Source organism: Diabrotica undecimpunctata, chromosome 3 (assembly GCF_040954645.1).
Source record: "Diabrotica undecimpunctata isolate CICGRU chromosome 3, icDiaUnde3, whole genome shotgun sequence".
In the NCBI taxonomy this organism is placed as follows: Eukaryota; Metazoa; Arthropoda; class Insecta; order Coleoptera; family Chrysomelidae; genus Diabrotica; species Diabrotica undecimpunctata.
This window is the reverse complement of record NC_092805.1, coordinates 98,486,762-98,502,452: the sequence shown is the minus strand read 5'-3', so window position 1 is coordinate 98,502,452 and position 15,691 is coordinate 98,486,762. Positions and strand designations below refer to the sequence as shown.

General features: G+C 31.5%; 1 protein-coding gene across 1 annotated transcript in view; it reads left to right on the top strand.

The window, feature by feature from the left end:
- Positions 1–12,451, top strand: part of LOC140437084 (uncharacterized) — a 161,767-nt gene extending 149,316 nt beyond the window's left edge. Inside the window, exon 6 of the mRNA XM_072526390.1 lies at positions 5,966–12,451. Coding sequence (XP_072382491.1) covers positions 5,966–6,545 — 580 coding nt within the window. The 3' untranslated portion in view covers positions 6,546–12,451. The remainder of the gene's footprint in view (positions 1–5,965) is intronic.
- Positions 12,452–15,691: the final 3,240 nt, after the last annotated feature.

Below are 15,691 nucleotides of genomic sequence, written 5' to 3'. Positions count from 1 at the left end.
TTTAGCAGTTCTCTGTCTCTGTTGACGCTCCTTAATACTTCTTTATTAGTTTTCCTTGCTGTCCAAGGTATCTTCAGCATTCGTTTATGAACACAATGCTTCAATTTTGTTCATGATCGATATTTTTAGCATCCACACTTCTGCACTATACAAAAGTACGGACTTTTGTCCTAAAGTATTTTCTAGAATATACACTGTGTTCATTTGAAAAGGACCAAGCCCCAATATTTTAAAAATATGACATATTATCCAGGTCGACAGGTCGATTTTTAAATTTGGTACTGCTTTTATAGCAACTCTGATGATGTCACTATGACATCGCGTCGTAATGGCGCCATCCATTTATTTTTAAATGGAAACATGTATTTTCTCTCAAAATTAAATAGAACCAATAGAATCCCAAAAATCACGTCATCAATCAAGGATGAAGTAACAAGAACCTTTTGTTTTTCTTCTCCAAATCGTGACCGATAATCCTTCCACCAGTATCCTTGAGAGTTACAATAGATATATACCTATATATACATATATATATATATATATATATATATATATATATATATATATATATATATATATATATAATATATATATATATATATATGTATATAATATATATATATATATACAGGGTGAGTCTTTAGTGCGACATCGGTCGATTATGGTATAGAATATCCAAAAAACCTATTTAAAAAAAATATAGGCAATGATATTCTTCACGCTTGGAAAATATGTGGAATTCTACGGGGTGATTAATAACTATGTAACTATGTGGTATAGCAAACATACAATTTTTTTAATAAGACACCCTGTATATATTTTCAAATTTGTATTCTTATCATAATTCTTGTTCTTATAGTATTAAGTTTTGCATTACAATATAGTGTATTTAATAAGTTATGACTATTTTTATTTCGAAATCCCTACGAAATCAACACCATGTATATAAAGAAGCAATGCATACACAATTATTTATTTTTTAAAATAAAGTAAACAATTTATTGTAGTTTTTAAAATTAAGTTTAATTGCAATCATTGACAAGAATTTGTATACGGGGTGAACTACAAAACAAATTTTTTTTCGATTTTCTTAATTTTTTTAAATGGATCACCCTATATGTTATTCTTTTAAAATATTGTATTTATAATACTTTTTTATTTTTATATAGCATTCCCTATACCTAAACTCTTTTTTTAAAAATTAATTTTGTTGTGTCAGTTACAAAGGTAAAACAGTAGGTAAATTTACAGTTTTCATATTATTAAACCGAAAACGGTAGGCTTTCAAAATGACAGTTTTCATAATATTACCTTTTTAATCGGGCTGTGTGGCTTGCCTTTATTGTTAAAAACGAATTTTTCTGTAGAAGAGTTAACAGATATGATCTGGGTAGTAAGAGAAAGTTCGAAAAACTGCTTACTTGCATCCAGAATATATCAGGAGCGATATCCTGAACGGAGGAAACCAAACGCAAAAGCTTTTGAAAAATTAATGGATCGTTTTGTTCGTACGGGGTCAGTTGTATATGAAAAAAATGAGAAAACCAAAACTCTTCTAAGTGAAAAAAAGATCTCTGATGTACCGATAGCTACTACTGAAGATCCTCACACCAGCACTCGTGAAATTTCACGTCAACATGACATTAGTCAAACTTCGGCGGCAAAAATCCTTCGTAAACATAGACTGCATCCTTACCGCATACAGTTACATGAATATGATATATACATGACATGGTCTATGGCGTGTCTAGATGGAGACCGGCTAGCCCAAAATAGAAAATAATGATAATTGCTAAAGAAGAAGATATATATATATATATATATATATATATATATATATATATATATATATATATATATATATATATATATATATGTATGTATATATATATATGTATGTATATAAATTATGAAGGTATGCATTAGGGCGCCTCTGGTGCTGATGACATAACGTCGTAGGTAATAATAAAAGGTATAAAGAAACCCGCATCCTATTGTTTGTAAAGAAGATACTTTGCAATCTACTTAGAGAAATAATATACCCGTACATAACATTATTCAAATGACTTCAAATAAATTCATCCACTATTACGCTCTCTGAGTCGACGACATATTTTCTTTTACTCCAGCGACAAAACAGTTAGCATATCGTGAATCTCTCAAACGACTATTTAAATAATCTGAGGAAGAGCCGGCATGCGTAACTATTATACTACTTGCTTCACGATTTTTTGTAATTAAGTATTTATGTATACGTAACAGTAACCTAGTTCTTATTCAACTAAACCTTAAATTATTTAAGGAACGTAGATTAAGCATTTATTTCACGGACGAAATAATACAAAAATATATAAATAATATACTGCTCGTCAACAATTAAGGATATTGCTCGTTTACAAATAACATATTTCTCATTCAAAATTTTTCATTATTTTCAGCTCAAATTGAAATAAAGAAACCAAGTAATAACTTTTCCTTTTCATGCAAAGTTATCAATACATTTTTACAACAATAATTTAAAAAGTGTGAATTGTAAAGTGTTTAGTCTGTTTCAGAATTGTACAGACTATTGTAAGAAGATCTAGATTACTATTTTTATAAGTTTTTAAAGGAAATTAATTGCTGTAGAAACCAATATCGCTATTGGTGTAATTCCTTAGATGAACTAGGCTCCTAATAGACGAGCATACCTTAGGTGAACATTTCAATGTATGCAGTTAGACATTTCTATGTAAAAGTAGTCTCTCGATTTATTATTTGTTACAACTAAACCAGAAATGTTGCGGAAACGGTTATAACTGGAAAGCTAAGAATTACAATCAGCTTTTTTAACGCCTACGATAGTTACATCACTCTATCAGTTTGAAGAATGCTACCCGATGGTAGCCAGAATTATAGCCAGAATGATTGCCAATATTCGGAACGAATAGGCACTGAAAGAAGAAGACCCGATGGTAGTAAAATTAGGATTAGGATGTTTACTACGACAAGAACCGAAATTCCGATAGACACTTTACGTAGAAAGCAATTTAAGTTAAGAAATCTTTTGAAAGGATTCACGATGTTTCTAAACTAGACAATGTCAAAAACGAACACATTATCGTCTTCAAGATCTTATCTTGAACTATTACTCAAGTCTATAATTCAAGAGAATACTCATGGACATATAAAACCTCTTGTATAGTCACGTGTATCTAACTTAGATCCTACTCCTCATCCATATGTCGCCAGACGAAAAATTATTTTAATAAGTGACATCAAAGAATGAAACATTCCAACTTCAAGAACTAATTATAACAGCCTAAAATAAATAATTTGCAGAGGGCATTGCCAACCTCCACTGAGGAGGTAGCACCTAAAGAAGATTAAAGCCGGGATCTGATAGAACGTGGAGCGGAGTTCTTCATCGGCGAAAAGAAATAGAAAATACGTAACAGAAAAAGACAAAATCTAAAGATGGGTACCAACTCAACGTGAAATACCATTTTTACCGTCAATATTTGTGGTTTACGATGTCTGGGATGGGGCAAAACTGTCTATTTACGGTGGGCGCGTGCTGTCCCGTCGTTTGTCGTAAAATCAACACTGTTCAAAGGAAGGTTAGAAGCTGGTACTTACCCCTCCTACCCATCCTACTCGGCTAGGGTCTGGTACGGTCAGTGTAGTGCTAATTTTACTATGGAGTGGTCTAACGAAGTTGTGTTGAAATTTGTATCATTGTATAAATTACCTAACTTACCAAAATTTTTACAATGGTGCACTCGAATCATACGTCCACTGTACAAAAAGGGAGATTTCTTGGAATGTAAAAATTACAGGGGTATAATTCTTCTGAACACAATATAAAAAATATTCTTCAACATAGAAAATTTTTTTAGGCGTATCTCATCGAAATAAATACTTTTTCTATCTTGGCAATTTTACGAAAAATACTTCCTTTTTGAGTTATTTGCAATTTTTTGTTAAAAAAAATGCCAATTAGTGATTTTTGAATTTTTTTTTCTACAAAACTACTAAATGAATTGCAATTTTATAAAAAGCCTTATAATCTCTAAACTTTCAACTATAAGTAAGAATATTTTGTCTAGAATAAATGGTTTATATCTTGCTGAAAACAGAAACCAAATATTTCGAATATGCATTTCGAGCAATCTATCGCGTTATACGATAAGCGTGTGCAGTTGCGGCGATACAGGGGCTGGCGCTTAGAAATATTTCTTTAAATTTAAAACTATGTTTTTAGCAAGATAGAAATCACTTAATGAAGGATTAAATATTATAAAGCTTTTTGTAGAAATGTAATTCATTTAGTAGTTTTTTAGAACAAAAAAATTAAAAAATCACTAATTACATTTTCTTTTTCAACAAAAAATTGGACCAAAAAAATATATAGAATCGAATAAAAAAGATTTGGTGCAGTATAAATGCAAAAAAAATAATAGTCGGTATATTTCGTTTCTAAGCGTCTTTTAGGGGTAAACCGTTCGCCTATACGTGGCATTTCTTTACGTCTTATAATAATTATTCCACACTATCCATGCAAGTGTTCACATTCAACCCTGAGTATCAACTACCTGTATCGCATGCCGTATGCCGTTTTCTTTTTATTATCGGTACTTAATTTCTTCTCCCTATACCTATAAGTACTTAAAAATTTGTTCACAACTTTATTTGTTAATTAAAAGTTTTTCCTTTCGTCTCGAGCGTCATGTGTTCATATTAGTATGCAGCGGCGCAAAAGATAAATAAAATTGTATAAGAAACTTAAATAATATTTATAATCTTTTATATCCTACGTGCATATATGAACTTTCGACAAACAAATAAACTTTTTTAAAAAATAATATTTATTGAAAATACATTATAATCGTTTCAAGTACAAAATCTAGACTATATCAGATTATAAAGATCACGACATTGTTTTATTGACCATACAACACAATGGCAATCGCTGTGTTACACGTTTCCACCTCTATATTCATTTCACAGTAGGTACGACTTGTCGTAATTGTCACATTGACCTTAAAAATTTCAAACGAAGTTCTGAAAGAATAAACAAATAATTAATAAAATTAGAAAAAGTGCACGTGGTACAATTAAATGGCCCGCTAGATCCTGTGACTTAGCGCCTAACGATTTCTTTTTTTGGGGTTTTCTCAAAGAAAATATTTATAGACATCAGTTTGAAAGGGTCACAAACCTAGTCGAATTAAGGGCAAAAATACTTCATTTCTCTGCAAGCATTACACCAGCCCTACTTTAAAATATAGGAGAAATCTGTATGACAGATTTGTTTACTGTTTAGCACAAGGAGGTGGAATATTTGAGCCCTTAATTCATTAATCTGCTTTCCTAATTTTATTTTTTGTTAGGTACATTTTACGAAGTTTGTAGGTTCTTAATTAGGTAGTATTTTTTATGTTTAAGTTTGGAACAATTTTATTGTTTTTTTATTTAAAAGTACAAACGATTCTTATTCTGATTTTTTTCTTCTTTCTTGTCTTATTGTTATAAGCTTTGTCCATAAAATATTTACAATTTTCAGTGACAATAAAGCATATTACTTATTTACTTACTTATTTATTTGTATTGCTATTAAGGCTAAAAAATAACCAACAAATAGTTTTAGAGCATTATAATAAATATACTCTAAAGATGGGATTGCAATAAATCTTAATTCCTATGTTCCTATGTAACACTGTCGTTATCTGTATATAATCTGAAATATAAAATTAACAACGTAACAATGTCCTTGTTTAACCAGGGATGTTCACATCCTTGGAGAGAATATTAGACAAATTAATATTTTCTATAATATTTTTAGGACGGGTAGCACTTTTTGTGGTTTTCCTATGTCCATTCATTCTAATTTCTTCGGTTTGACACGGCTAAAAAATTTTATTCTTGATAATATTTGTTCTATGTTCCGTATTTTCAAGTTTTGAATAATTATCTTTCTTTTCAGGTGCAGAAATAGGGACTTCTCCTCTATTATTCCTCACCAACCAGCCCGCTACAGAGAACGACCGAATGAGGTTTTCTTAGACTTTGAAGCTTTCCTCCTCAGCACTATGAAAGAACGCTCCACACTCTGGATACATTCTCAAATAAAAGCTTGCATGGAACCGATCGACTGTCAACCAGATTTTTGTCTGGATCTCTTTGAACCATCTGGACACGGAAGAAAGAAAAGAAGTGCCGAGATTGTTGAAATAATAAGTCCAGTAGACGGCATGTCACATGATCACAACGCAACGCAATTTACCAAAATCAAGGGTAATCTAGAATACACAGTGCTAATGCCCGGAGAATTTTACCACAAATCGCAAAGTATAGAAGGCAGCTGTAGTACTTTCTTAATTGTAGCTGCCATTTTAGGAGCTTTGTTGTTTTTGTCAGCTTTTGTTATGTGTTGGTTAGCTACTAAACTACACACAGCTCTTATTGGAGCTAGCACTGACGGTAAAAATATTGATCAACTCGTAAGAGATAGAAGATTCTCCGATTCTGGATCTGGATACACAGGAAGAGCTACAACACAATGATAAATGTTTTTGGTAAAGGTTTTGTTTATTCGATCTTGCCTCAATGAAAGTAAGAAAGACTTAAAGAGCGTGTTAAATGTACTGGATCCGTAGTTTGCACGCCACTGTTTCGTTTCGTATTTAATTGCGGCACCACGTTATAAGATAATGTTTTAAAATTGGATACTGCATTCATTGAATATCAGGACCTATTTAAAGTATTACTTAGGTGTAACAAATGAATAATTTGACTAAGATTAAGTATCTTTAATTTGATATTAAAACGATTAGATAGCTTTAGCACATTCAGTGCGAATTATCGATCCAATACATTTACTAATCAAACTCATATTAGACAGTCACTAAATGTTTCTTAGCATTTAAAAATTATCATTTTAGTAACAGGATCGCCAATTTTTTAATTAATCACATTTATGCCATCAGTTCCCAAATATTTTCAAAAAAAAAACATTCTAATTGAAATACATTTAGTGTTACATAAAAACAAACTGAACAAGTATCGACAAAAATCGTTTTAAACTCCATAAAAGTATTTACAAAACATTCTCAAACACAAAACTCTATATTTCCAAACAGTTAATACAATGATCGTGTTAAAGATTTTTTTGTTCCGAAAGGGGTCTCTACCACGTTTGCAATAGCAGGCTGTCCTCGCCTGCTAATATTAAGAATTATATCGTAGTATTTGAGGAATATACATACCGATTTTATAAGATATACCATCTCCTCTTTTATTCGTTTTTAAATTAAGTCGACAGATAGTAAACATTTCTTTTATTTCCACACACCTACCAACCGTTATGTTATATAGCTGTAGTTTTTCCTTTCTTCTGAGTTGCTTAAGTTACATCATGTGGTAGATCTTTCCTGTCTTCGTAATGTGTCTGTTCTCCTTCTTTCTTTTTCTTAATAGGCGAAGTGTTTAATATTCGGTATCTTCTATATTGTCACACCAACGATTTTTAAGTCGCCTAATACTTCTTCGCCCTATTGGCGATTTTTCTCGAAATATTTGTACTATTTCATTGTGAGCCATTCCATTCTCTTTTTCTTTTATTCATTTTACGCTCCACTTCGTTCTATTTTATTTTTATTTTTATTTTTATCTTTTTGGTATGTATGAACCGGATTTGCCTTCCTCTGTTTTCACTTCTTTCCCTATCATATAAAGTTTTGCCGGTTATTCTTCTTATTATTTTCATTTCTGGTATTTTTATCATTCGTTTTATTTTACTTTTTTCAGGTTTATTCCTGCAGTCTACACCATAATGAGACGTCTTATGTCTTTATTTCTCCATATTATCTCGTTTGGGCAGTCTGCTCCTTTATTAGCTTGACATCTTAATGTTCCGTGTTGTTTGAGCTAGATATATTTATCCCCACATAATTAAAATCCATTGTTTGCTCTATTACTTTCCTGTCAAATTTCAATTTCTATCGTGTTGGTTGTAGAAGTGGTACAAGTAGTCATACATTTTTTTAAGTTGTTTTTTAAGACAAAATGTCATAGCGTAATTATCGTTCCATAATCTTACCTTTTACTTTTGCTTTACAATATAGAGATGTTCCAGTTTTGCATCAGTCTTAATAAGTATCTAAAAGTAATTATATATAAGACAACAGAATGTAATATTTTATCTAAATCGTCAACGGGACTTTCCTTTTCACTAGCTTTCTACGACGTATCACTCTATTCATAATCCTGTTTTTTATTGTTACTGTCTAATATTTTTTTATTTCTTTAGTAATATTTTATTTATTTTTGGTGTTTTAATTCACTATGGACCTGGTTTCTAAGCTAGTATTTCAGATATTTTGCATTCAAACTGACCTACTACTAAATTTAGATAGTTAAGCATGTTACGATCACAAACCCAGATCAACAAAATAGCTTGCATACATGCTAACAATATGTCGGTTAAGGCACTCAATAACATAAATGTATGTCGTCCGCATTGAACGTGTTAATCTAATTCATGAAAGAACAATTTTATGATGTATTTCATTCAGTATATTTCGCAGTATTCATTTTTACATACTAAATTAGAAACCCTTTTATACTCAAGTATAGCAGATAAACATTGTATATATTATTATTCTCTACCACTTTAGTCCAAAGATCTTCTTCCCATTATTTAACAATTGCGGTCTTAAAATAAATTTAAGGAAAGTCAAATTTATGGTAATAAACAAGATCTGATTTGTTGGTGAAACAGTTATTTAAAAAATAACATCCTATAAATATTTGGGAACTTGAATAACTAGTAACTGTTGTTGTCAAAATAAGGAAATAAGAAGTAGAATAGAAACTTCACGTTCTGTCTTTAACTAAATGAGAAAGTTCTTTTGCAACCGGCATTTACACTGCTATGTGTTTTTTAGAGTTTTGTATGGTTGTGAGACATTGACCTTTAAGAATAATATAACAAAAAGAAACCTTTTGAGATATAGAGCTACCGTCACATTTTGAAAATATCATGGACAGAAACAATAAGAAATTACGAAGTACTTTGGAGAGTGAACAGAGTGTTTGAGATATTTTAAAATTGGATATCATCTTAGCTACCATATTCACTATCGTGATTTCATTGAAAGCAGCCCTCAATAATCATGTATTCGATTTTCCGTACCATTCATTGTCTTAGATTTTTCCAGCCATGGTGTTCTTGTTCTTCCAGGACTACGTTTACCTGGATCTTTCCCTGAATAGGGAAGTTCATATTTTTCAGATGCAAAAGTTCATATTTTTCAGGGTGCCTCGTAATATGACCAAAATATTCCAGCTTGTGTCTCTTTATTATATTGACCAGTTCTGTTGTTTGGTTCAACCGTCTAGGGACCTCCTCATTTCTAACTCCGTCGACCTAGCTTATTCTTAGTATTCGTCTGTATATCCACATCTCAAAGCATATAAGCATAGCTTCACTTAGAATCCATGCTTTCGGTCCATCCAGTAGCACTGGAAAGATATGCAATATGTCATTCTAACGCGAAGGTCAATCCTAAGATCGTGGCTGCAAAGTACGTTCCTCATTTTACAAAAGCAGCTCGGGCTTGTTCTTTTCGGGTTTTAATTTCTACGGTTGGATCTCAACTCTCACTGATATTACTTCCGAGATATATGAGTTTCTCTACTCTGTCCAGTACAGCATCTTCGACTTTTATACCGTCATCCTGTATATAATTTTGTTTACTATCATGTTTAGTTTTCTTAACATTGAGTTTTAATAAATACTGATCACAGGTTTCTTTTATATCTACTAACATATGAATTTTCTTAACTTATAACGTGTCGGACTGCATTTCTCCAACTACTTGGAAGAATATGATTGACACATTTTCTTATTAACTCTACAAGAGTGCTACTTATCGTTGGAGAAACATTTTGTGACCTCACGTTAGACTTCAATTCATGCCATATATGTTCGATGGGATTAAACATACAATAATAGGGTGGAAGCCGCAACACTGTGTGTCTCATTTCCTCTGCCAATGTATCACAAACATAAACTTTGTTTATTGAAAATACCTTTAAAACTTCTAAAAGCTCTTGTTTGGTATAACATTCTTCAAAATACATATCATTCGTCTCCATGTAATTTTGAATTTCCAATTTAGTATTATTCGAGTTTGGAGCCTTACTTAGTTGGCGACTGTGATAGCTTGCATTATCCATTACTATCACGCTATTCTGAGGAATGTTTGGCATAAGATTATTTTTGAACCATTCCTCCAAACATTCTGTTGTTGTATTTTCATGGTAGTCGGCGCAGGAGTCTTTAAGATTCTTTGCAGAAAGCCATAGGGCATTTGGAACCCAACCATTTTCTGCTTCAGCATCTAAAATCGTTATTCTTTTCCCTTTATTTGACGGAGCTTTTGTCTTACATTTACCGGAGGAATCGACAAATCCTTTAGGTCGCGTTGAATGTGTGTCAAACCATGTCCCGTCGAGGTTAATTATCGGACGATAGAACGGAATTTTCTTATCGAAGTTATATACTCATAACGCCATTTTTGTAAGCTATAAGATTCCATAATTACTTCTCTTTTGTCAATTATACGATATCGAAAGCCCATACTTTTCAAAATTTTCCATAAGCTGGTGAGGCTACAGCTTATTTGGGTTTCGTCAACATTGAGCCGTTGCTTCAGAGCTCTTAATATAGGTATGTGTTGCTCTTCGTACATGGTATAGACTCTTCGACGTATCAAGTCGTTATCGGCTTCGTCCATACATTTCGTGGAACTGGAATCTTTACGTTTTTTCTTGTTTCTATGGGAGTTGATGTAATTCTTTTTACTGTGGTCAGAGGTATTTTCGTCAAATCGCATATTTCACTCGTAGCGGAAGTTGTGTCAAGTCCTCTTTTAAGTACAGTACTTTATATAGTTTTTACAATTTGCTTTGCATCTACAGATAAATATTTCTTCTTTACCGGAACACTAGAAGAAGCCCCATTATTATTATCCCACGGACGCCACATAATGATAGAAAACGTAATGAATAAAATTAAAATGAGTAATACTACTTAACACTTCCCGTGATACATAAAGACAAACAAATTTTAACACAACAACTCTGTATTTAAATACTGGTTGGTGTTCATTTCCATAAACTTATTATATAAATACCTGAAAACCACTTAAAAGGTGATTAGCAAACCCGTCGCGCACTACCATCGAATTCGAAAAACCCTCTTATCTGTACCGTTTCGTCAATATAAGCCTTATCTGTATTAATAAAATTATTATGAGTTTGGATTGTACGCAATTGAATCAACATTAAGAAATGAAGATTGACAAATTTTACCAGGAAACATATTTAAATTTTACCTGAAACCGAGCCTTTATACTATTATCGGTTAACACAGGATGTTTAGAGTCAGTACTAATTGAAGTCAACCATTTACTGCTAAACAAACTTTACCTAAATTTTTAAGTAACTTATATTTTAAATGCAACACATCCCACTCCAAAAAATTGTTCTCTAATTGATCCACTATTAGTCATTTTCACAAGTCATAGGAGGAACTAAACAAGTACTTAAATATCTTTTTTTAACATAGGTTATATCAACTTTTTCAATGTGGTACTTATACCGGACAAGAGAGTAAAATTTTAACAAACCGAGTAAAAATTTAAGGTTAAAATTTTACTTTAGAGTGATCATTTAACGTTATAATTTTACTTTAGAGTAAAAATTTAACGAAGTAAAAATTTACCGTTACCTCGGACATCAACGTAATCGAATAGAAAGGCAATGGAAATAGAGTCATAAGATATACAAATAACATAAGTTGTAACAATAGTTATTTAACAACGGTAAATAGAAAGCTTATAAGTTATTCAAGAAAATATTGACATTATTACACTTATAATGCACATTTTTGTGCTTGTAAGTTCATTATTTAGCACTTATATCTATCACTTTTGATTTTATTACGGATCCAGCTATTTACATTCTGTTGTGCTAGTTTTTTATTCACATCGGTATTAGGTACCAATATGTTTGCAATACTTTAAGACTTACATAATAAAACTAAAAGTAATTTAAAAAGTCAAGAAAAACCATAAACTAAATAAAATATGTATACGCTTTCCTAGATAATTATATTTTTATATTAGTTTTTTTAAGTATTTATTTATTTATTTATTTATTTGTTATGGAGATATGTACATATATTATTATTTAAGATTTGTTTGGGAATATCTTTACAAAAGAAATTTCATAAATGCCGTATTGCGTTTATTAAATGTCTTTTTCTATGAGAAATTTCCATGTTCGGGAAGGTGGGTATCTTTTCTAATTTTTAGATAGAATTAGACAGAATTATGATTAAAATGTACCTAATTAATTAAAATAGATGTAAGTGAATAAATTTTTATTGTATTAATAAAAATATTTACTATAAAAGGATATTTTAGTAGACTGATCCCCACTAAAACTTGAAAGATCATTTATGTATAACTTTTATATGTTTGTGGCTTAGATTTGGTTTTAGTTTCCAAATAACTGGAAGTGTAAATAGGAAATGGATACTCTAGCATACCAGGAGAAGATTAAAGAAAACTTAAGTCGGGTGATACCTGTAATAGAGCCGTTTTTAGGTTCTACAGAATCTTATTTATCTAACAAAATTATCAACCACAACCAAGCATGAAGTCCCCTGACTACGACCAGTTCTCACGCATATGGAAGATAAAGATATAGGATGTTTCTAAATAGAATCAGTCATTATATATAGAATTAACATTAGCTAATTCGTGTAAAATTTAATTTTTAAACTCCCGAAGTGTCCCCTATATACCTGGAGATCACCAGCAGATACACCTGAACGATCGGTCCATAACATACTGTGACGAATTAAACAAGCAATGATCCATTACGAGATAATTAATAATAATTAAATTAATATCTAATATATTTCCTTCAATAGCCCTGGTGAGATAAATGAACTTTAACTCATAGGTGCAAACAATAATCAAATTTTAAATGATTGCAATAAACAATCAAAACAATGTATAGGTTAAGGTAAAACTAGGTATGGTCTTATCATTATTTGAAGTTACCATTGTTTACACTATTTTACGAAACCACGAACAATACGAAATGAATATGTATGCATTGGTCCACTTTCGAGTTGCGTCTGTTTCATCTTATCGACCATAACGCTCGGGTTACAGAAATACGAATGTATCGATTAATTTGCACAACCATATTTGAATTTCAATATATATATATATATATATATATATATATATATATATATATATATATATATATATATATATATATATATATATATATATATATATATATATATATATACACAAGCAATACTAGATATTATTGACTGTCGATATAAACAAACAACACAGTTTATTAGGGCTGCAGTCAGAAGATTTGGCCGGGATGTTACAGAAACACTCTTTTGACTTTTGGTCTAGCTTTCGGAATTGTTTTATCCCTTCTTCAAGACACTGTAATTAGAAGAATGTGTAAATATTTACAATATATCACAAATTGTCAGTGCAACTTACTAGTCGTTGAGATTATTTATATAAACCTATGACACTCAACATTAATAACACACATATAAAATATAACAGAAATTTGGAGGGAGGTAATAAACAGACGTAGGCTTCTCAACTAGTCATCACGGGTGACGTAATAGTGACAGATGACGTCACAGCGCTACTGTGACAGATAATTTTAAATGGGACCTTATGGCAAGTGAGACCTCATTTGAAAGGTATTGAATATGCCTATTTAGTTATAATAATTTTTTTTAGTTTTTATTTTGATAAATAAAGTGCTCAAAATGTGCTCCATCTACTTCCTGACAGTAATGCATCCTATTGCTACACTCTTGCTGTACTCGTTCAAATGTGTCGGGGGAAATTGCCCTACATTCTTCAACAATTCGTTGTTTTAAAATGTCAATATTGTCGGGTGCTGTAGCATAAACTTTAGATTTCAAGTATCCCCACAGAAAAAATCTAATGGTGTGAGATCCGGTGACCGAGCTGGCCATTCTATCATACCTCGTCGTCCAATCCATCTAATACGATATTCCCCATCTAGGTAACGTCTTACTGCGCCATAATGGTGTGCAGGAGCACCTTCTTGTTAAAACGTTATTTCCAAGTTACCGAATTCATCTGGATTATCCTCCAGAATTTTAAGTATTAAGATTAAATTGCATTTTGTAACAACTCCAGATACACTTCACCGCTTAAGTTGGTATTGAGAAAAACAGGCCCAACTATGTGGTTTCCCAAAATACCTGCCCAAACATTTATTTTTTCTGGAAATTAAGTTTCACGAAAGACGTGAGGATTTGTATCATTCCAATACCTCACATTGTGTGTGTTAACATTTCCATTGAGAGACAAAGTACTTTCGTCACTAAAACAAATTGTTTTTATGTAATCGGGCTGTTGGTTAATTATTTTATTAGACATATTTTCACAGCATTCTAGTCTTCGGTCATCATCTGAAAGTTGGTGCACAATTTTTTAATTGTATGGATGAAATTTGTTTTCAGTCAACACTCGGTGTACTGTCTTTTGACTGATTCCAGAGATAGATGCAACTTAGGCTGTAGAAGAAGTAGAGTTTACTACCATTTTTGAAATTATGACAATTTTTTTGTCATCACTAATTGTTGTTCGACCAGATCGTTTGACATCTTGAACACTACCTGTTTGTTTAAACTTCCGCAGAAGCCTCCTCAAATAAGCTCTCGATGTAAGGCGATCGGGGTACCTCTCATTAAAAAGACGTTCCGCTGCATGGAAAGTATTTCCACATTCAAAAAATTTTAACACATCTGCTACTTTGTCGGCTACAGTACTTACCATTATGCCTTTGTAAAAATTTAAACGTCTTGTTAAACAATAATTAAACTAAATATTAACTAAGAACAACTAACTAAAAACAACTTGACGAAACTTGAATTGACTAAACTAAGCACAAACAGAAACTAAATATTCAGGTATAAACGCGTTTGCAAACTAAAAATAACTAGAAAATTGACTAAACTAAGCAGAAACAGAAACTAAATATTGAGCTATAAACGCTTTTTCAAACTAAAAACAAATAATAGAGAATTGACAAACGTCAACTTTTTGACGAATAATCAAAGGCCATAATTAAATCCAAACAAAATTAGTATGGTTGAATGTAGTTTCGCATTTAATTAATAAATATTCTAACGTTCGCCTCTGGTTGATTGTCAAAAAAGTTGACGCTGACGTAAAAATAAAGAGAATTGAAAAACGTCAACTTTTTGACAAACAACCAGAGGCGGAGCTTTTAATATTTATTAATTAACTACGAAACTACAATTTTAGTATTTATTTAATTTATCCATCAAAATGAGCTTAAACTCAAATAAAATTACCATGGTTGAATAGGTATTTTCAATACCTTTCAAACGAGGTATCACTTGCCATAAGGTCCTATTTAAAATTATCTTTCACATTGGCGCTGTAACGTCATCTGTCACTATTACGTCACTTGTTATGACTAGTCATGAAGCCTATGTCTGTTTATTACCTCCCTCAAAATTTCACTGTTATAAGTATAACCGTTCAAAAGATACAAGGGGGGAACGGACTTTTGACTAGCACTGTAATAT